Here is a 23956-nt window from a genome sequence, read left to right as displayed (position 1 = left end):
CCCTAGAGGTCTGACCCCGATAAAAATTCATTAGGACCAACTACACCATTAGAGGATTATGCTGTATGTTTTATCAACATCCATCCATTGCCTTAGGAGAACTTTTGGGGTGGCCCTTAAATAGGCCCATAGGGAACGGACCCCCATGAAAATTTATAAGGTCTAATTAGACCAATAAGGGAAAATTCTGGGTATGTTTCATCAAAACACAACCAAAAACCTAGGAGAAGTTGTGATACCAAACTTTTTAGGGCTTGGCCCCTAAGTGGGAACTGGAGTTCTGACCCCCATAAAAATTTATAAAACCAACTAGACCACTTGGGGATTATTCTGAGTAAGTTTTATCAATATCCAACCAATAATGTAGGAAGAGATGCAATAACAATTTTTTAGGGTTCACCCTTACTAAGCCCTTAGGGGTAGGACCACCATGATAGCTTATTTGAACCAATCACACTAGTCAGGTATCATTCATAGTAAGTTTCCTCAAAATGCAACTTATAACCTAGGAGGAGAGGCAAATAACAAACTTTTTGGGATGTGGCAGTTAACTGGGCCCCTGAGGGTCAGACCCCTATGAAAATTTAAGACCAACTAAACTACTAGGGAATCATTCTAGGTAGGTTTGATCAAAATCCATTCATTACCTCAGGAGATGCTATTACAAGTTTTAAGGGTGTGGCCCCTTATTCGACCCCTAGGGGTCAGAACCCAATAAAATTGGATTTGTACCATCTAGACCACTACCAGCTCATTTTATGAGTTTTATCAAAATCTGTTCCATGCAAAGAACCTTAAGTTTACAGATGGATAGACGACAGGGTATCACATAAGCTCAGTAGAGCTATAAACTGTAAAATATAAGTATTCATTCAGGCCAGTGACCTTGACCTTTTGACCTCAAAGACATAGACCATGTCTCAATTCAAGCTTTAACCCTTCTGCTCAAAGAATAAAAAGGAAAGTGACATTCAGAAATCTTGGAAACTAGGGGATCATTCTTGTTCAGTTTCATCAAATTCCAATCAATGACCTAGGAGGAAATGTGATGACTTTTTAAGTCATGGCTCCTTAGGGGTTGAACTCCATAAAATTCATTAGAACCAACTAAATCACTAGGAAATCATTCCGGTAAAGTCTCATGCAAATCTTCTCGTTAACTTAGAAGGAAATGTGATGACAAAAAATGACAACAAATGGACAGACAATAGGGTAATGTATCAGCTTCAACTGTAGATCTAAAATCTGTTTATTGCTTTTACTTTGTTCCTGACATTTTTGTCATGGATGTTGCTGTTTTTGTTCTCACAGTCTGTCATTAAATAGCTTTGTTCTGACTTTGGTGTATTGTTCATGTGCAGTTAAACCTCTGATGCTCTGTAAGTTAGTTGTTGCGAGAAATTGAAGAATGGCCTCTTTGCCTACAAAAGAAACCAAAGATGTCCTATAAACATTTAATTCCAAATTATTTTTAATGAAAACAAGGAATCTGTGAGCCAATGCTCACTAGTGATACCCCCGCTCTAAACGTCCAAGTTCTCAGCAAACAGGAAGTTGTCCAATGGATCTGAAAATGCATCCCTAAATACATCATACCTATATAAATCTTCATGCAAAATATCAGTAGCCTGTGATGTATAGTTGCTGAGAAATATGTTACGAAAAATGTTGTATCTGACCACTGCATACGAAAAATTCTAAGTTTTCGGCAAACAGGAAGTAGATGTCCGATGGATCTGAAATTGCATCTCACAATACATCTCATCCATATAAAGCTATGTACAAAATTCTAAGATGTTAAGTTGTATAATTTTTGAGATATGGCAAACAGAAAGGTGTTACAGATGGAATGATGGACAGACGGATGGAATGACACACAAGGGTAAAACAGTATACCCCCTATCCTTGTGGGGATATAATTAGCCCTTAATCACAACCTTGGTAAACTAAGGGAGATCATAATAAAATTCATTACGATCTTATCTCACAACCTTCATGTAATCATTTCCATTCTATATATATTTACATTACATGTATTCATTACAAATGCTTACTTTGCAGTGGTCTCTCATTTGTGGAGCAGATGGCAGTCTGATATACAAAGTCCCTAAAATGATTTCTTACAATAATGCTATCTTCTCTTGACCATTTCACTACAACAAAAAGTATGATTTTATATTAACTGTAAATGCATTATAATTTGAACACCAAAACGAAATAATGTGTCTTCCAAAATATGAAAGTTATGTCTTTTTAAATGTTGCCATCTAGCTTGTCTAACATTACAAATCTGTTTTATGGCTGTTGGTGGTTGTGTTGATTTTACTGGTGTAAACCAGCAAGAAGCAATAACAGTACAACACAGTGAGATGGATGGGGCAAAGCTGTATTTTCTTGAGAAGCTTTACTGAAAATAGTTACTTTGGTTTCATTAATATTCCTGGTCATGGAATTCCATGGTTTTCAGTAGGTGCTTCGGTTCAAGCAAAGATGCTTAGATTCTAGGATATTTGAATTCATGGATGAATGTTTTATATTTAACATATATAGGTAATTATAACATTTCGTTGAACATTTGAATTCATGTATGAAGTCAACAACAAAATCCACGAAAATTGATGATCGACAAAAAATGATGAAACTACAGTAAGTCTTTCTGAGAAGACAATTTGTTTGTTTCCCTACTGCTCATCTCCTCAAGAATTCCTTGTACTGACCCATAATACAATTATCATTCACTTTAACAATGATTATTAAAATCTAACAATTCAAGGACAGTAACTTTGAAAAGACAAATACCATCAACTTTAAATCAATTTTGACCTTCATCTTTGCTCAATATACTTTTGCACTAAATGTAAATCCAACATATCACATTCTGATATTTCATCTGAAGTTAAAAGTGGTGGAATTAAAATTTTCAAGGGCAGTATTTCTAGCATAATATGTCATCAAAGTCAAACTTGTCCTCTGTATTTGCTTTGTTTTTATGAGATTATTGATTGTTTATCTCCACACTCAACAATTTTTCAGCTACATGTATATAATGGCATCCATGTTTTTATTGGTATTCTCACATAATGTCATCCATGTTAAATATATCCATGTTCTAATTTAAATGAAGGTGTGATGCCTTGTTTACACATTTAATAAAGTGCACCGCCACGGCACATGATACGCCCGTCACATATTGTTAACAGTATAGATTGTACCCATTAAAACATTCTTTTTTTATATCACCTTAATTAAATGTCACAGTGACCTTAAAGTAGGATGCGACACACCTTCTACCTAAGATGCATTAGTTGACCAATTTTGGTGATTCTAGGTCTAGGTCTAATAGTTTTCAAGTTATGAGCCGGACAAGTTTTTGCCATATATGGCCATATCTTCTTAATGAAAAGTCACAGTGACCTGGTTTTAATGTGCGACACACCTTCTACCCAAGATGTATCTACAGACAAAGTTTGATGATTCTAGGCCTTGTAGTATTTAAGTTACGGGTCGGACACGAAAAAGCTAACAGACGGACGGACATGAACGCCATACCAAATACGTCCCGTCTTAAGACGGGCGAATAAAAATGTTAACTGCAGTTGTACTCAAGCCAGAGACCTTGCCCTTTGAGAAGCAGTAACAAAAGTAATACAGTTCTGGATGAATGGACAGTTAAAAGATGACAGAACATGGAATGACACCTCAATGGCTTCGGTTTATAAGCAAAAGTTGATTAAATTGCATAATCCAATTGTTTAAGAACAGTAGAGCAAATATAATATGAAACTTAATTCTTGCCTGAGCATTTTCTAGATGTCCTAGGAACATTCTTTTGAACTGATTCCACCTGTTCATCATCACCGTTAGTATCTTCTTCATTAACATAACAAGTTTCCTCTAAAATTGAATGGAATTCATCAGTAGTCTACTTATTCATTAGGAAATTAAGAAGTCAGTAAATTGTAAAAGGCAATATTTCCCGAAATGTAACTTAGAATGTTATGTAGATCAATACCCAAAATGAGGTAAAAAGAAATGATCAAGAGAGAAAAACAGATGACTCAAATATCTGAGAATACAGTTTTTACAATCCTTGTGTTCAAGTTTCAAAGTTTCATCACATTAAAACAGAGCTTATTAAACATCTTCATGTTAAAGCACTGATTAAATTATTCGAAAGAACAATGAAAGCATAACTATACCTGGAAGCATTGCAGAACATTGAATACCATTTAGGGACTCCTGAACAGAACCTGAAATATATTTAAATATGCATTACAGACTACAGGTATAGACGTTAAGGTTAGGGTTGGTTTCAAGAAATACTAAAATTGGCCAAAATGGCATGGTTGATTTAATACATTATTCACTGACATAAAATGAAATATTTTAGGCCATGCCTTTAGATATCATGCTGGGAAAATTACAAAGATATGAACATGTAGCACACTTCTAAAGTGCCACATGCAGATTTTCTTCGTGTCCATTACAACTGTACATGGTCTGAAGAATATCAAATAAAAGCTGTGAGAGGAGTTAATAACATACTGAGAAAAATACAAAGTTCAACTACATGTAAACTTTTCCAAAAAATGTCTGAACACTTCCTAAAAATCACATACATATCTTCAATGTGTTCATTACAACTGTACAAGTAAGGTCTGAACAATGTAAAGTAAACGCTATGAGAGGAGTCAATTTTACAAAGTAGGTACTGTCTATTTCAAAACAAGTTGTGAAAGTGACAAAGTTCAACTAAATGTAAATTTTGGAAAAATGTCAGAGCGCTTCCAAAAAGTCAAAAATACATCTTTAATGTCTCCATACAATTGTACAAAGTTTGAAGGATGTCAAGTTAGAGGTGTGAGATGATTTGATTACACAAAGTACATTGCATGCACAAGTGGTCCGCTCAGCCAGCTGATCACCTGGCATTCACCATACTTCAAAGCTGAATGCAGGTTCTGCAACCCGGCCAAACATTCAACATCATAAGGAGATTAAATTAGTTGTAAAATACACTCAAAATCTATTTGATCATCATTTTTGTATCATGCTACAAAAGCAAAACTTCTTCCTAGCAAAAATTTGAACGAAGCATGAATGAATTTATGCTAAATCCTAAAATTGCTCCTGCAAAAGCTGTGCGTCCTCCAATTACCACTTTACTGTGAAAGAAATGAAGTGTAATTGTTAGGAAGTATCACTAAGTCTCAAATACAACCTTCAGATTTAAAAGCCAGTGCCCTACCAAAAAAAAAAGTTTGAACCCACTAGCTAGTATTAATAGGTGCCCCGATATACTTAAACCTAAGTACCACAACGGCCAAATCTACTAAAATTAATTCAATTTGCAACATATGCACTAGTTGTTGATGCATGGTTACCTCACATATTCTTAAATTCTTTACTGTTAATTTTTTTTTTGCTTCTCATGCAAAAAAATGTTAAAATCCAAGTTTGGAAGTGCAAGGATGATCATGTTGCTTTTTGTGCCCTCAAGTGAAGATAGCATAGTCATGTGGGATGCTTTATTTTATGGAAAAATGCCATATTCACATCTGCAAGAGACATCTTTTACTGTCTTAACTACATTGATGACACCTTTTTTCATTCCCTGATTTTGTTTGTTTGTTTTTTTGCCACACTCAACAATTTTCCATCATACAATGGTGTCCAGTTTTTATTGGTGGAGGATAGAACCAATAACAATATACTTGAATCTCATGGTCGCTTATATGCCCCGTGCATAATATCAAATCATTCTCTCCAGTGCTTTATGACAAGATGATTTTTTAAGAATGGTACCTTTTTAACCATTTGGGCCCATAAGCACAGAACCCTGTGACTAGGGGCACCATTTGAACACACTTGAATCCCCATCACGCAATGATACGTTTTGCCAAGTTTGGTTGAAATTGGCCTGGAGAAGAAATTGAAAATGTGGAAAGTTTACAGACTGACGGATGACAGACAAACTAATCAAAAAACCTCACATGAGCTTTCAGCTATAGTGAGTTAAAAATGAAATGGAGCCATATCATTTGGGTGGATTAACATACATGTATCATGAATCAAACCGAAACTTCTGTATCACAATTTATAACACCATGGTATATTGTTGTACTCCTTTTGCTGGGGGAGACATAATTGATTAACAGCTTTACCTGACTTGTTCCTTTGGTTGCTGCAGCTACTGCTTCCCTCATAGTCACCCTGTCCATTTTCATCATTTTCTGTGTTTCCATTACATGTATGTTCCACTGAAAAAGAGTATAAAATGATACAATGCCAACTCATGGTAAGGAATGAACGGTCATGAGTAAAATAAAAATAGGTTCTCCAAACTTGCAGATTAACCCTCAGCATTTTGACATATTGACACAAAAAGGCTAATCTACCATATCTGATTAACATCCTACCAAGTTTCAATAATCTTCTAAATTTAAGACTTTTTTTTTTATATTTTCGGTACATGTAACAGTGACCTCCCCAAAGGTCAAATTCACATTTTGACCCCAACATCTACCTTATCTGAGTAAACATCCTGAGAAAGTTCAATGATCCATCTTCTATAGTTTAGGAGATAGCTAATTTGCTATTTTTAGTAAACAATTTGTTATTTTTAATAATAGTGATCTCTCCAAAGGTCAAATTTACATTTTAACCCCAAAAAACAAATATAAACTATATCAGTAAAGATCCTACCAAGTTTCAATGATCCATCTCCTATACTTAAGATTTTTCTATTTTAATTTACATTGACCTCCCCAAAGGTCAAATTGATACTTTGACCCCAAAAGGCATATCTACTCTATCTGAGTAAACATCCTACCAAAGTTCAATGATCCATCTTTTATAGTTTAGGAAATATTTTCCTAAAACAATTTTGCTATTTTAATTTATAGTAAACTCCCCAAATGTCAACCTGACATTTGACCCTGAAATGCACATCTACCCTATGTAAGTGAACATCCTAGTAAGATTCAGTGGTCTTACTCCAAAATCAAAGGATGTATGGCCTGGAAACAATAGTCTAATGCACACACACACAAACACTAATACACTCCCATCTGACTTTGTGTTGACAATACCCTTAGGCCAAAATTGGCAGAGGGGTAAAAAATTAAGAAATCTAACTGCAAAGATAGTATTAGATATGTCCAAGTGACACCATTGCCCCACTTCAGCAGAAAAATTGGAAATTTACAATTTGTAACTACCTATAATACAGTTATATATAAACAAGAGGCCAATGGCCCACAATGCTCACCTAAACATAAAAGTTGCTAGAAAGCTTTATGCAATATACCAAGTCATTCTGCTCAGTACTTCCACTAAAGACAATTTATATCTTTTCCAGTATAAGACTTTGTTAAACTTTCATCCACTTGCAGGCCCTTAACATGCTTAAGTCAATGGATTGATTTCCCTTGAATAATTTGACTCCTCTTGTTGCTGGGAAGTTCATGCAAAATATCTAATCATTCTGCTTAGTACATGTACTTTCACAGAAGAACATTTTTATATCTTTTACTGTATAGGGGCCTCCATGTCAAAGTGGTTATGGGATCACATTTTTAATCATGAGGCCTCTCATGTCCAGTCTTATTAGTACTTTCGCAGAATATTTTTTTTTTATATCTTTACCTATATAAGCATATGTTTAACTTTGAACCTACCCCCATGGGTAAAATTTGAAACTACCACCCCATCCCCACCCATCCCCTTATGGGCAGTCGACAAGTTGACAAACCAATATCACTTTAACAATTTTTGTTGCTAGGAAGCTTCATGCAAAATATCAAGTGGTTCTGCCATGTACTTTCACAATTTTTTAAATCTTATTTCCTATATAAGCCTACGTCAAACTTTGAACCCCCTATATCGGCCCCAAAGTTTGCAGATCGTTTTCTCTTGAATGAACTTGAATCTCATGGTCCTTTAGATGCCCCATGCATGAAATCTTATCATTCTTTCCAGTGCCTTCTGAAAAGATTTTTTCAGAAATGGTACATTTTCACCCTTTTTGGCCCTTAAGTACAGAACCCTAGGTGCCAAGGGCACCATTTGAACAAATTTGAATCCCCACCGCGCAATAATGCTTCCTGCCATGTTTGGTTGAAATTTGCCTAGCAATTTCAGAGAAGAAGTCTAACACTTAAAAAATTTACGAAGGAGAGACAACGGAAAAATTGTGATCAGAAAAGCTCACATAAAACTGCTGTTCCACGTGAGATAAAATGGTCCATAATACTGAATTTTCTATGAAATGACATGAATGTAAAACAAAGCAATCAATTCATGGCTTAGGTGAAGTCAAGTAATGAGTAATAATATATATCATTTCCTTCCATGGGATGAGAAAAGCCATAAACTTCAAGTATAGGTTGAGAGGTGAAAAACTCAAAATACAATGTAAACTGAAACTATTCATCTTCATGGTTATCAAATTTCAAATTTGTATTAATGCCTCAATTCAAGGGTAAATCATTATATAACTTTATATCTAAAGAAATTTAATCCAGTTCATTGAACATTTGATATCATGGATCAAGTCAATCACAGTAGATTGAGAAATTATTATGCTTTCTTCAATATCTGTACCTTATTTCTCCACCAGAGATTCTGAGTATCTCCATAGTTATACAGTATTTCTTCTTTCTCTTGAATATCTCTGACAGCAAACAAGCATAGACAAGGCCTCTCAAAAGTCAAAAGTTTCATGACAGCATTAGCCATCTTGTTCCCATCATTGACATACTGGCATATATGATATTGAGTTGATGAAGCATCAATACTGAAAATGACAAATAGATGTATCTCAAAGTGGTAGCAAGTCAGCAGAAATGGCAAAGTTATGAGATTAACCTATATTTTGACTAAAATTGAAAGTGGTAAGGGTTGTAACTCTTTAAAAAAATTAAAAACAATGGACTATAATGCCCCTCCTCCATGTGCATCTTCATATCATGCCTTTACTTTTTACAAAGTTTCAAAACATTTTCCCTCAAACCATTGAAGAGGAGTTGCGATGAAAAAATTAATCTACTATTCTGGAGATATTCTAAGTGTCAAGGGCTGTAAACTCTGTAAAAAAAAAAAACAATGGAAATATAGGTGGCGGTGACCTACTTTTGGTATAGAAAGAAAAAAGGCACACAAAATTTTGCCTTAAAAGGGCACACGTTATGCAATTTTCGGATTTTTAGGGCACTTTGTTATCATAATTATTTGATTTTAAAGGCAACAATATTTAGTAATATATATAACTTTGCAATACATCCAATCTAATTGAAATTAGATGTTGGATCCGCTTGCATACTCGCTACACAAACATCTAAAAACATCCCATAGAGGGTCACGTCAGAGGTCAAATTCGGTATCACTCTAGACTTATCGGCTTCAACAAACATTCAATGATATTGCCAGCGGTGATTTCATTGGTCAATCGAATTTGACCTCTGACGTGACCCTCTACGGGATGTTGTTAGATGTTTGTGTAGCGAGTATGCGAGCGGATCCAACATCTAATTTTAATTAGATTGCAATACATCCTACATGTATATACTTTCTCTTTTTGAGAAAGTGTTATATGCATCTTCATGTACTTGCCTTCCAAAAATAAAATTACACAGATTCAGAAAAAACTAGTATATAGGGGGGAGGGGGGCATTATTTCATAACTTCAGGTCATGTAAAATTCCCTCAATTTAAATTTCATAGAATGAACTTAACTCGTTGTATCGTTCTTTTTTCGTTAGAGACGACCAGTGGTCTAATGTAGTTTTAAGATTACTTTTACCAAAAAGAAATAAATGGCGCTCTGTTGTCGATAGGTTTGAATGAGAAAAAGGGCATGGCGCCGGAAAAAAAAGGCATGGCATCAGGAAAAGGGCATGACACCGCGCCATGCTAAATTGCTTTAGATTGAACACTATGGTATATTACACAATATACCTACTCATGTACCAAATATGAATATCCTGATTGAACTAGTTGAGAGATATTTCCCCAAAACCCAATTTCTTTAATTGGTTAAGGTCAAAATACAAAAGGCAGTGACCTAATTTTGGTATGTGACAGAGTATTACATGTAACAAAGTATGTACACAGTATGAACATCCTGCACAAAATAGTTGAGGAAAAATAACCCAACAAGAGCAACGCCAATGTGGCATAATACGCCCGTAAATTTTGCTCAAGGAAAACATATTTTAGTGGGATTCATATTTTAGTGAAGTTAGCACTGTCCTCTGTGAGTTAATTCATTATTATGCTTGTAGAAATGGATATCAAGATATAAAGAAGGATAGCCTTAGAACCTTGACCTCTGACTTTGAAAAACAATAGGCACCTTCCTCTCATCATGATGATCAAATATACCAAGTTATAATATCCTGGAGCTTACGGTTCGGTTTGTATCCTGCCCACAAGGTTTTCCTAAAAAGTGATACTACGACCTTGACCTTGAAAAACAATAGGCATCTTCCTCTCATCATGGTGATCAAATATACCAAGTTATAATATCCTGGAGCTTACGGTTCGGTTTGTATCCTGCCCACAAGGTTTTCCTAAAAAGTGATACTACGACCTTGACCTTTGACCATGAAAAACAATAGGCATTTTCCTCTCATCATGGTGATCAAATGTACCAAGTTGTAAAGTCCTAGGGCTTATGGTTCAGTCTGTATCCTGCCCACAAGGTCCGGACAGACAGACGGACGACGCCATACCATAATACGTCCCGTCTTCGACGGGCGTATAAAAAACTATCAGGCAGACACGCAATAAGCAAGTAGGCACACACGCTGACAGACAGTCAGGCACAAAGCAAATACATGTACAGGTATCATATTACCCCGACTTTGTCAAGTCCGGTACAAAAAACTATTTCAATTATGCATTAACCAAATAAAGATCAATAATGTTCTTACATGTACATGTCGTTTAATTTAGAAAACAACAATGAGCTTTGCAAACTGAAAACAAAACACTTTCTGATGTCTACCATCATTCATGTATAAAACTTACCACATACTTTTTCCTTTGTTCTTGTAAAAAAAAAAATTATTTTCATCACATTTTCTCTGCCTTTCAAATGCCTCTTCTTCAGTAATTATTTCTCCAACATATTCTAGAAGAAAATCCCCTGCTCTGAAGTCTTTTTCGGCAAATACACCAAATCCTGCATAATGCAAGAACAAGTGCATTCATACAAATAGAGCACAAGCAACTCAGCATTAGTTCACCTATTTAAAGTAAACAGTACACTGTATGTATAGCAATAACATTTCTTTCTCATTTGCACTCAATTTCAGTGATTCCATATTTGGTGATACAAGTACTTATTAGGATCACATACATGTACAATACCATGCAATTACAAGCTTATGTGTGTCTGAGTTGATGGGTCAAACACACAATAGTGCCAAAAAATATCAATATGATTTTTCAAAATCTACTACATGTAGGTGAGCATTTATAATAGCACAAGCAAGCATAAATTCTTATTTCAAACCTTCTAAAAACCTCCTAAAAATATCTCTATTTAAAGTATATTCAAGAAAAGGTACCAATGTGGCAATCAAAATGGAAAGACCAGGGACAAAATTGAAAATAAATACGATCGACACATAAAAACACACAAAAAAACAAGGAAACGCATGAACCCTAGAATCATCCTGGGTGAGGCCAGGTGTTCCAGAAGAGTGAGCACTTCATGAGTGAGTGCTCCACATGTGTCACTTGTCATGCATTTCTCAAAGTCAAATCAGGTAAGAGACCAGAAAAATTAGTTATGTAGCGCAGAGTATATCACGAGACAATTTTGAAACACTGATGCTGTATCTGTTAACGAGTTTGTGGTGTCGCCCATAAAACTTTTTCATTGATGATATAAGCTTGGGCATTTGGTATCCCTGTGTCAACAGTTTTTTGGCAAGCAACACAGATCTGTTCAAGAAGTCTTTATACAAAGAGCTTCCTCTAGCATGTCTAGCGTAGCGAATCAACTGGGAAACAAATACACCGTACGCGGGAAAAGATGGAATGTTGCTTGACAAGTGTGGAAAGTTGACAATAGGGAAATTGTAATCATCACGTTTATCATATATCTTCGTGTTTAATTTTCCTTGCCTGTCAAATTAAAAAAAAAGGTCTAAATATGAGACAGAACAATGCGACTCCATACATGTAGTTGAGTTAATCTCAAGTTCAGGAGGATAAATGATATGCAGATACTTAGAAACAGTATCATTGTTAATCAGTCTTCGACGTTAACCAGCGGTCCGATGCCGGAGGCCAGTAAAATCGGGATCAGGCTTCTTAAAATATTAAACCCTGGAGTCCGGTGGGCCTGTAAATGTTTTCTGATATGTTCTGTATATATTACAAATAAAGCATGAGATTGACTCAGACTAAATGTCATGACTTAGTAGTCAAATTTCGCATAGAAAAATTATCAACCATGCTGCCTTTTCTGAAGTATAGGGAGGGGGCTCGTCCGGGAAATTCAAAACCACCCAAGCGTATTTCACAATCACAACCATCCGATAAAAAAACAAAAAAAAACCCCTGTCGTACGAGGAGAAAAAAAACCGAAAATTCATGCCCCATTGGACCGAGGGCAGTGTTCGAAATTAACCATAGACCGATAGACCGAGTCTATGTCAAATGGCACTGGTCTATGCCAACTGTAATTGAGATAGACCAAATTGTCTATGCCAATTTTCTAGATTTAAAGCAGTAAAGTATCCAAGAGGGCCTTGCATGGTCAGTCGATGTCTGATAAATATTATGAGGAAAGGATATTACAGAAATGGAAAGAAAATACACTTTCTAAGTATATTAGAAGTAAATGAAAATGTTTTAAATTTGTGTTATTATTTTTTCAATGTTATGGTCTATGCCAATTCGATGAGGTCTAAGTCATTTTATCTTGGCATAGACCTGTGGTCTATACCAAGTTTTAAACCAATTTCGAACACTGCGAGGGTGGGCCTTGGCTAACATTTAAGTGATTCTGGAGAAAACAAAATGTTTTGTACGTGGTGTATACAAAACAGAGTTGAACATAAGCTGCTGATGTATCTGCGAGATTAATCAGTCTATGCGAAAGATATCGGACCGTCGGACCTGACCGATGTGCAGTGCCTCAGGTCCGATGCATCATTTTTTACACCGGACCAGAATGTCCGATGTCTCAATGTCCGGTTTTGAGCTTTACTATCTTGATGCGGAGTTTGTTATAAGTAAAAAAAAAATAGCACACATCCAAATACGTAAATGAATTGATTAAAACCGCATGGACTGTCTAAAGTATTATACGGGAGGGATTCCTGGTATAGTATTACTAGTATAATAAATAAGATTCCCTTGGTTTTGCATTTTCACATGTTTCACTTTTTTACATTAGGTTTTTTGGTCTGACAAAATTTGGTTCGGTCCGGTGTGTTCATTGATTACACAGGACCGAATGTCCTGTGTGGTCCAAAAACTTTCGCATATACTGGATTAATATGTTGAAAAATAATATAATCCTTTTAATGTCAGTTGTTCTCTAACTATGATCATCTTGACCTGTATTTTCCTACAGTAGAACTGTGTATGTGTCTATAGAGTAGAATCAGCAGATAACAAGAGGTCAAATTAGAAAAAACCCATTTTGGGCCTGCAAAATATTGTTCGGGCTTGCACAATTATTATACTGGGAAGCCCGAAGGGCCTGTGCTTTACAAAGTTTTTCGTGAAAACTGGTTAATACATGTAGATAAGACGTCATCTATGTATCTGAACGTTAGATTAGATTTTGAGGCTAAGATCTTGTTTCTTATGCGGAGTTGTTCCTGCATGAATTCAGCCTTGTAGGAATATAGGAACAAATGAGCAAGCAAAGATGATATAAATATGGTTTAAACTCACCTTTATAGTCAGATATATATTTTACTTTGAACCCATCTTTGTCAAGACCAGCCTGACACCACCATTTGGCATCTTCCTCAGGCTTCAGGCGTTTTACTTTCTGTTACAAATAAAAACATAAAATGAAAACATCATATATCAGTCAACACTTGGTCATCTAACCATCTTTTAATATCTCAAGAAAGTCACTCAATAAATTGGGATATAAAAAGGTGTGCACTGTCTCAAAGTACAGACCCTGAAACATGCTACTACACCTTAAAAACGAACCGAACCGTTCCGTGCAAGAAACGAACCGTACCGTTCAAGAAACGTACCGTACCGTGCAAAAAACGAACCGTACCGTTCAAGAAACGTACCGTCCCGTTCAAGAAACGAGCCGTATCGTTCAAAAAGCGTACCGTACCGTGCAGAAAGCGTGCAGGATAACATTATGCAAACCCCGCCCCCAAAAGCCCGAAAGCGTACCGTACCGTGCAGAAAGCGTGCAAATTTATGTCACGTGACCCACTTTTTCAGCCACAGTATATTATTTTCACAATGGCGCCCGATGGGAAAGGAGGTCGTAGACTATCGCTGGCTATTCGAAGCATTATCCTCAAACATCACGAAGCTGAGTTATCAACTGTGAAAATCACCGAGATGCTTAAAACAAAGTACGATTTCAAAACTACGCGGCAAAGTGTTAGAAGATTTCTAATTCGCTATGAGACGAATGGTTGTCTACTGTTGTATTCAATATGTACTTTCCTACGTACAGTGTCTGAATCATATGAGAAATTTCTAGACCGATTAGAAAAATTGTCATGTTCTACACTGTAATATTTTCATTACTTTATTAGCAATAATTTTGACATATCTTTTTCTCTTCTACATTGATAACGACCCATATAGATAGATGTAGATTGGCGGATTTATTAAATACACTAATAAACAATTTTTAATTACATCGACAGAGAAATAAATAGATACATACATGTGTAAAAGAATGTAAACAAGTTAAATTGATGCAAAGCATCAAATCGGACGCAAAAAATTATTCATTTCAGCATTTTCAAGTATTTCAACAATATATAGAAAAGGTATATGAAACATTTTTATTGCAAACTATACACTTGCCTTACTTTTCTGTTAATCTTTTTTAATTCAATTTTCAGTAATCAAAAATAAAGTCAGGGAAATGAAAATCGGACTTCGCGTGATAAAGGATAGGAATATATATGTATTATCATCATTTTATTTGATTCAAAGACAAATGCAACAGATATCTAACATTATTAATTATGAATTACTGAATGCTGACAAAAAAGGACGTACAAACTTCACGTGCAGATATCCTGGATCTTTCATAATGCCGATGATAAATCACAATAAATGTGAAGTGCAGAAAATAATCATTGTGTCATTTGCGACTTTAGTGTATTCAAAACAAAATTCACTTCTTCTTAAAAACTTTTCCAATTTAGGCACTGTAATTTACAATCTAATTAAAATTAGATCTTCCATCCGTAAACTGGGGAGCGGATGGAAGATCTAATTTTAATTAGATTGTGTAATTTATATCCGGAAACTTAATACGCTTTGTTTTTACACTTACGCACGCCCATGTCGGGGAGCAGTTCATGTAACAACTTTTTATGAAATTGTAAATTAATAAATGTCTGATGAGAAATGAAAAACAAATTGAAACGTAATAACAACCATTAAGACTTAGACTTAAGCAAATTCTAAAAACTTGTATTCATAACTTTTATGTACGTTATCAATATGGAATTATTCCATCGAAGCAATCAAAAATAGCATCTCATTTCCCCATGTGCACATTCTAACACAACCACAAATCCTGCAGCCGATAATCAAAGAGCCGAATAAGACCGATCGAGTGAAAACAAACTATCGAAACGTACAATTTATACGAAGTCGAAGCGTTCAGGCCACGCCCACCTCATTAATAAAACGTGCAAACCATTCACAAAGCGTGCAGCTATTTTTAGCAAACTGTACCGTGCAAGAAGCGAACCGTACCGTTCAAGAAGCGTACCGTACCGTGCAAGAAACGAACCGTACCGTTCAAGAAACGAACCGTACCGTTCAGAAAACGAACCGTACCGTTCATAAAGCGTACCGAACCGTACCGTGCAACTGGTGTAGTAGCACGTTTCAGGGTCTGTAGATTATAGTGCAAGTCATGACACATCGTGTTGACATAAGTTTTAAATATCCTAAATATGTTGGAGATATAGAACACACAAGAAATTAACAAAAAATGATCTAGTGACCTTAAAGATATGACCTAGAGGGTAGGTCATGACATGAATTGTATCATTTCATTCATATGGGTGCAGAGTCAGAGTGCATAGGAAAGTTGACAAAAAAGTGTCACAAGGACTGACAAATACAATTTTAATGCACTTGCCCAAGGGCAAGTAGCTATGTCAAAAATCACTTGCCCAACCTGCTGACCAATCACAATACCCCCCCCCCCCCAAGATAAATGTTGAATATTGAAAGGAGATGTACATGTATACAGTTTCAAAGAAGGGCCTTGCTAAAGAGATCTATATATAGTAATACATATTTAATTATCCATACTGTGAAAAACATGTTGCGAATTGTGTGTGTGTGTGTGTGTGTGGGGGGGGGGGGGGGGGGCTCTGCATTTGTGTTAGCCTCCTTTCTTTGTTTACATTACATGTACCATATCCCCACCCCCACATAATGACGAGTTGACAGAAAAAGTTACAATATCTCTGGTGTCAAAGAATGAAAGTGATTGAACATTGGAATCATCTTTTAATGCAAGATTGTACCCACCTTTTGCAAAATGCCTTGACTTTCAAGTCCAGCTTTTAACTGAAAAAGTACAGATGAGTCCACTTAAAGGCATACACAATAGTTACAGGGGGAAATAACTCTGTTTTGCTATCACTAAGGCCATGGCGTCACAATATATGGACAATCAAAGCCATAACAGGCATGTAAACAAACGCCAGCGCGTAACAATCTAGGTAAACATCATAGTTCATTTTTAATGTCACAGTGATTTAATAAAAGCAGGAAACGTACATCATAATTGCATGTAAATGGCAATGCTGCCGTCCGCCAAATAACGCGCCATTCATTGGCATGGGCAAAAATAAGATGAAAAAAGTGTTAAATAATGCCAAATATCTAAAAAAAAACAAAAAAAAAAAAAACAAGCGCATTGACCCCATGTTTTGAAAAGAGCATAAATATACGTGTATTATCATTTACAGCATATGAAATTATGAACAAATTGTCATCATGAGGAAAAATTTTAATTTGCCATTATCATGATTATGTATTGTATAAAAGGGTATAAATATAATGATAAAAACTGCAATTTTACCCCATAAAAATTGGAAATTCAGTTCACAATGATTTTTTTACAAGAAAATAAATTTAATGAATGCTCTCAACAATGAACCTCAAACAAAGCAGTTCTGACTTTTACTTTGCAACAAATTTAAGTTTTTATTTAACATTAACATGATTAAACTGTTTTTCATGTATTTTCAAAAACACCCCCTTATGGCGGCCCCATAGCTCTGTAAATCGCGCATTATGTGGTAATTTTCTTTGCATATATCTAATGTTCATATCTTCAATGATACGTAGTGTAATTTTAAAGAAAATCTCATTGTAGGAAAAAACTGTTGTGTATGCCCTTAATCTGATATCAGTTGCTTAAGGTTATAACCATAACTACATACGATATACAACTGACATACATAATTATAATATTCTATAAATAGGGATTTTCGCCATGACGTAAGAAATCAGTCACGTGACTTACTGGTTGGCAAAACATTTGAAAGTTTAATGGCCGAATGCTGAGTAAACACGAGCAAAACGATGGTTGTGTCATGTTGTGTAATAGGCTGTGCTAGTAAATTTGATAAGAGTAGTCCGAAAAGCTTTTACCGCATACCCAAGAAGCAAGAATCAAGAAGAGAGCTTTGGATATCTGCAATTAAGCGTCAACACATCAGTGGTAAATCATGGGAACCAGCGGACATCTTCTGTACTAGTACGTTAGTCATGAATTCCATTAGGAATTATTTACAAGAACAACTATCGTAATTATGCATTTATATTGTCCCATACTTGTAAGCATCTAATGATTTGTAGGCCTTCATATACTCCTTTGTAAACAAAGATGGTGTGTCGATCAGGTACAGGTAAATATCACCGAACGTCAGATCTGGCCAGGTACCTGGGCTTTGGCTCCAATTCACGTTAAATGGTAAGGATCATGCAGAGAACAGGTACCACGGTTGTACAGCAACTTTACCGTATATCTCCTTTTCGCTTCTTCTGACAAAGAGTTCGCATATGTTGATAAAATATCGTTATCGGTAGACTTCTTCATACTAAGTGCCATTATCAATTTTTGGTTCTGCCAACCAGTTTACACACATGCCTAAATCGTGACGTCGCAGTACACTTCGGCGAACATTCCTATACATATTGTGTAGGATTAACATGTATGTATGTAAAATAATACACAAATATGCAATAAGTATAACTAAGTATACATGTAACTCAAGTATTACACATATGTATGATTATTTTGGGTGAAGAGTTAGAACCCTAATAATGAATAACGAATTTAATCAATATCAATTTTCATTTAATCAACTAATGATTTGGAAAATATTATAATAAAAAAGTAAACAATAGTGTTTATCTACAGTCAGATACATCTGAGATCTTTTCCTATATAAGGCTATGTTCAACTTTTGTGTCATAGTACTGACCTCATCCCGAATTTTCTCGCGTTACCATAAACGCTTGCTGTGCTAGCTATAAACTTGAGATTTCTGGATTTGGTGAAACGTACAAAAAAAACAAAACAAAACAAAACCGTGGAGTTATGCATAATGAAAACATTTTATAATTATTACTGCTCTTGAAGAGTTGCTTTGGATTGCATATTTAAAATTTGGCTAAAAGACAGCAAGCTTTTTTGAAAAGCTAATCATTGAACGCATTGATACTTATTAAAGCCGACAGAAATATAGCTGTGTTTTAATCTGCACTATAAAAAAAATAATAGTTGATTTGTTTATCCTTGTAAACTTACCATGCGCTTCCCGTAAGACAAATTCGCCATTTTCCGCTCAATGTGACTGGATACGGAACACAAAACTCCGAGCCCGAGCGTTAATTTCGGAATCGTGAAAATGAAAATCTCATCGAACAACAAAATTTAAAGTTTTTAAATAATAAAATTTTAAATAAAGCAAGTGTCCAGATATGTGCCTATTAGTCATAGAAACAATGTTCAAAAACCGAAAATAAAATATATAGTCGATTTTTGATTTTTCACAACGATTTTTGATGGTCTCCCTAAGGCAGGTTTACTTTATTTTTCAATATACAAAGTCTATAATTAAAATTTATTTTCTGTCCTTAAAACCTGAAAGCGCCTACTCCTGATAACGCATTCTATGAAAGTACAATCTAAAGATACTACTACATAAGATTTATCCTTGAAAGTACAGTGAGTTGGCACCTGCACGATGCTAAAATATTAGGGAGACCAGATTTTTCCCCCCTAATCCTGCGGTCTCCCTAATGCAGATAATTATATACCATTGGTCTATCTAAACATGATTTCATATATATATATATATATATATATATATATATATATATATATATATATATAGAAATAGCAATGAACTCTTAAAGATGCATATGCTCCAATTTTCATACTAATTTTTTATAAAAATACTATTACTACGGTATTCTATGAATAAAAATACCTAAAAAACTCTATTAAACATGTATTCAAAAATCTATGGTTTTAAAGATATAAATGAAAATATTTTCAAAAGACAGTCTGTCTTTTTGAAACTCTGTCTCTCCGAAAGAAGTCGAATGCTGACCACGTGACCGTCTTATTAGCATATCGCGCGATAAACAAAACAAAAATGGCGGAAGACGAAGTAAGAGAAAAGAAAGCGAAAAAAAGAGGAGGGAGAGTAGCCACTCTGACAACATCAGAGAGAAAAAGAAGGAAGAAGGAGTACAACCAGAAACTGGCAGGAAGTAGAATTTACATTGGAGGAGCAATTGAGAAGTGGAAAAGTCTTCAACAACAGACGAAAACGAAGACGGACGAAGAAATGGCGACAATGTTGCTGGAACGGTAAAGAAATTATTGAGTCTTTCTCATACTTTTATATGTCTGTAAAATATGAAGTGATGTAAAGGAAAAGTTTGCGGTATATTATATTATTATGTAGTCCTACCGTGTTTCATAACATGCGCGCTAAGCGAGAAAGGGGGACAAATGGCAAATTGCAATGTAAAATTTATCCCCGACCCCTTTGAAGTCAGCACTAAAAATTTGCTTTGAGTTGATGACCTTGATTTTCAATACTCGGGGTGGGTTGGGGGGTCACCCGTCGTACACACACACATTTTGAAAAACGACAAGTCTTGCGATGACTGAATGCTCAACAATCAGCTGATAAGATGTTGATGGTGATTATTCATGATACAGTAATAATTTTTCAGATTTGAAAATGAAGCAGCGTTTAAAGAACCCCAGAGCGTCCACACCTCTATGGCCATGAAAACTTCTACACCAGCAGCTTCTTCCATCATATCAAGATTAAAAAACAAAGAATATGACAGAACACCATCCATGTCAGAGATATCTGCTGATTCAGAACAGTGAGTTTCTTCTTAAAGACCCATCTCATGACCGTACGGTCAGTGAAAATGTAGGCGGAGCCTAATCTAAACAGATGTTATTTACCTGGAGTGGCCAGGGTCTACTAAGGTGTTAATTGCTATATCCCATGGCACTCAAAGAAATACACAGAGGCAGAACATGGTAGAAATCTACCTGTCCATGCTTTTTTTTTTTTTTTATAGTTTTGATATACACAGGACCTGTCTCAGTGACCTCTGCAGAGTTTCTGTGGTCATAGTGTTTGAATAATGGTTGTATTCCTAAGGGTAGCTGACACACATTTTACACCCACCCCTCTTTCTCTCTCTCTGTCATTGACTCAATGAATAATTTCTGTTATAAATATAGAGGTATCATAAATTGATGACATAAATTATTTCAATAGGTTACAAGTTTTAAAACTTATTGTGCAAATTATTGTTTAATTTCTGATTGTGTAATTTATAATACATGTACAGGTATATAAAGGGGGGAAATTACACTTATATTGAAATTGCATTGTTCAGGGGCCTTTTTAAAAACAATTGAATTACAAGAAAACAGCAGTTGTGGACAGGTCATTTGCTATCAAAACTCAGGTATACTGGGCTTCCTCAAGATCTAAAGAATGCCTCTAGATACTGGCTGTTATTGTTATCAAAACACCTCTCTGGGGTAGCCCCAGACCACAGTGTCTGCAGATGTCACTCCACCTGAGATCTATTGTTAAATGTTTGATTGGCAGGCAGCTTACAATTTGGGGGTGTCAAATTAAAATTGGGTCTTTAAATTTTTATAAAATATTTGATTCTGCATTGTTCTGGTGATCACCATTTAGATACACAAGTATCTGAAATGTCCCATCAGACAGAGCTTGAATTCATTGTCATTTTTTATTTTCCTTCACTGTTGTACATCTTCCATAGTGCCCAACTATTACATAAACAATGTAATGAAATTACCTCCTTTACTTTGAGGAATTAATTAATCAAATTAACCATTATATTCAATGTTAGTAGTTTCAAAAATTTATTATAAAAAACATATCATACAAGTAATTTGGCAATTAGATTTTATCCTGATGAGATTTTTTTACCTGGGTTTTGTAACTTGAGTGCAGTAAACAGTTTACAACACCTGTCATCCCTGACTTTGTTGTTTCAAATAAGTTTTGGGGTTTGGTATTGTTTTGTTCAGAGTACTGTTAATTGTCAGTGTGTCCCTAAATGAACAGATTGAATCAATCATTCCTCACTTGAGGGCATATGCTGCCCACCCAGGTAAGGTGACCCAAGTGTCCATGAGTAGTTATTTTAGCAATTAACAAATATGGACAGAGTATTTATTTGAGGAAAATGATACACAGACAACAGATATGTGATATATCCTTTATAATACAGTGTATGTATTTTAAATTCTTATACATACTGAGTAGTTTATTCCATTCATCCATAAGTTTTTGTAGAATAACAAACAAGGTAGATTGTAAATTATTCAAAAGTAATTGAAATATAATTGGAATTATATGATATTTTTCAAAGTTATTAATTTTAAAAATTACGATTACCTGTAAATGAACAAATGCTCAATGAACATTTCTACCAATACACAATTTCCGTGTTGCCCAATAGTTCTTTCCCTTTGTGGGTACAATTGCTTATCGCTGCCTTCATAATTTGCCTAAAGGCCGATTATCAGACATTATGCAAACACCCAAACTGCTGGGACACACACATTAGTAAGTTTATTAGTATTTGATAATAAAATAGCTAAACAAAAATCGATAATCACCATTTTTCTTTGATTAAAAATCGCTCGTGCAGAGGAGGAAATAAAAAAATGATTTCATGTTTAATTGATGACCTAATTCAAACAAATAGTGTTCTTGATATGGTCAGTTAATGACAACAACTGCTGATATAAACAAAATTTACACTTTCATTACTTTTATCCGTATTTACATAGCTACTCAGCACTGTCTATAGTGTATGTATACATCTTGTACCCACTCAAGCGTTCAACAGAACACTGAACGTACCTCCATCACAAAAGAGCTGATATCTTGGAAGTTGTGTATTACATTTACTGTTTTTTCAATGACCTCATTCCTAATCTTGCCATGGTTCAGATAAGCAAAATTTCTTTCATTGTAGAGAACCTATGTCAGGAGTGGAGGAATTGCAAGTTTCCGGTCCTGAAGATCCAGGGTATGAACAGTATTTTTTCTTTAATGAATTCAATACATACCATAGAAAATAATTCATATCTTGTGTTTTTATTCAACTTTTACCTTCAGTACTTCATATTCTTTTTTCCCCACTAGTACTAGAAAAAAAATTACAAATATGAAACCTACTGCAGAAGCTACACCATCTAGCCGTTCTCGGAAACCAAAGAAGTGGTCAGATTCATTTTGTGATCCTTTGAAGTAAGAATTTTGTGCATCCACTATTAGATATATAAAATATAATGAAGTATACATTATGCATACTACATCTTTTTACATTACTTCAACTTTGTGGACTAAGACTGAATACTTTTATATTGAATAAAACTCTTCCTGTGAAGAAATTACCCTATTTACTCTTAAATACTGGGCTTGCACATTGTTAGATTTTATACTTCAAGTCTTGAATGTTGTACGAACATATATGAAAGTATATGAAACTTAGAGAAGTATATTTAATTTGTTTACATATATGAACCCCCACCCCCAAAGTCTTAAGTGTGCCATGCGCATGAATAGAATACATCTTGTATGTTGTAGCTTGTCCATTGACATCTCAGTACAAGACTCAGATTTAGAGGCAGTAGACTCAGAAGAGGATGACCCAAACTACCAGCCAAGTTTTGATGTCACAGCTATTCTGTAAGTATATGACAGTTTTCACATTAGGTTCATAATTTTAATTTACACCCATGATATGTAAATATTTATTTATTTATTAGATGAAATGAACTTTTCTGATCACTTTTGTTTGTCCATCTTTTCAGAAACTTTGCTCATAACTTGCTCATAACTTGAATAGTTAGTGATAGGATTTCATATTTCATATGCACATTCCCTGTGAATAGGTACCAAAGTTCTTTTTTTGGATTGCCAAACGAGTTGTTTATCACTATGAAAAAAAAATAACCAGTTCTATTTCTTTTCAACCAATGGGGGTAGGGGTTTGATTCATGTACTTTACATGTATATGCCTCATGATTAGGCCTTTCATTCTTATCTTCAAAGAAATGGGGCATACTGCTTTGCACCTGGCGGTTGGTCAGTAGATCACGTCGGCTCAAAATCATGAGAACCATTCAATTGATCGTTATGATATT

General features: G+C 35.1%; 2 protein-coding genes and 1 non-coding gene across 4 annotated transcripts; 2 read left to right on the top strand and 1 right to left on the bottom strand.

Moving 5' to 3' along the window:
- Positions 1-1305: 1305 nt before the first annotated feature.
- LOC125668159 (N-lysine methyltransferase KMT5A-A-like) lies at positions 1306-19056 on the bottom strand. 2 transcript variants are annotated; one of them, XM_056164116.1, is made up of 10 exons: positions 19028-19056; positions 16735-16773; positions 13921-14020; positions 11032-11185; positions 8605-8797; positions 6165-6260; positions 4200-4250; positions 3796-3894; positions 2055-2153; positions 1306-1421 (listed from the first exon to the last, which is right to left on the bottom strand). In XM_056164116.1, exons 1-7 carry the CDS (start codon positions 19028-19030, stop codon positions 4230-4232), a joined length of 606 nt encoding a protein of 201 aa, XP_056020091.1. In that variant the 5' UTR covers positions 19031-19056; the 3' UTR covers positions 1306-1421; positions 2055-2153; positions 3796-3894; positions 4200-4229. The 2 variants fall into 2 exon arrangements, with proteins under 2 accessions (XP_056020091.1, XP_056020092.1); XM_056164117.1 differs by lacking the exons at positions 1306-1421; positions 2055-2153; positions 3796-3894; positions 4200-4250 and adding an exon at positions 4662-5165.
- LOC125672474 (small nucleolar RNA snR44) lies at positions 9489-9623 on the top strand. The gene has a single exon (XR_007369009.1). It is a non-coding gene; the product is annotated as a small nucleolar RNA snR44 (small nucleolar RNA).
- A 623-nt stretch (positions 19057-19679) lies between the features above and the next one.
- LOC125668158 (uncharacterized) lies at positions 19680-23502 on the top strand. Its single transcript, XM_048901974.2, has 5 exons — positions 19680-20098; positions 20470-20628; positions 22783-22836; positions 22953-23057; positions 23397-23502. The coding sequence occupies exons 1-5, from the start codon at positions 19881-19883 to the stop codon at positions 23500-23502; spliced, it is 642 nt and encodes a 213-aa protein (XP_048757931.1). The 5' UTR covers positions 19680-19880.
- The last annotated feature ends 454 nt before the right edge of the window (positions 23503-23956 follow it).

This window comes from Ostrea edulis, chromosome 4, assembly GCF_947568905.1.
Source record: "Ostrea edulis chromosome 4, xbOstEdul1.1, whole genome shotgun sequence".
Classification (NCBI taxonomy): Eukaryota; Metazoa; Mollusca; class Bivalvia; order Ostreida; family Ostreidae; genus Ostrea; species Ostrea edulis.
Note: the sequence above shows the minus strand (reverse complement) of the source record. Positions and strands in the feature narration are given on the sequence as shown.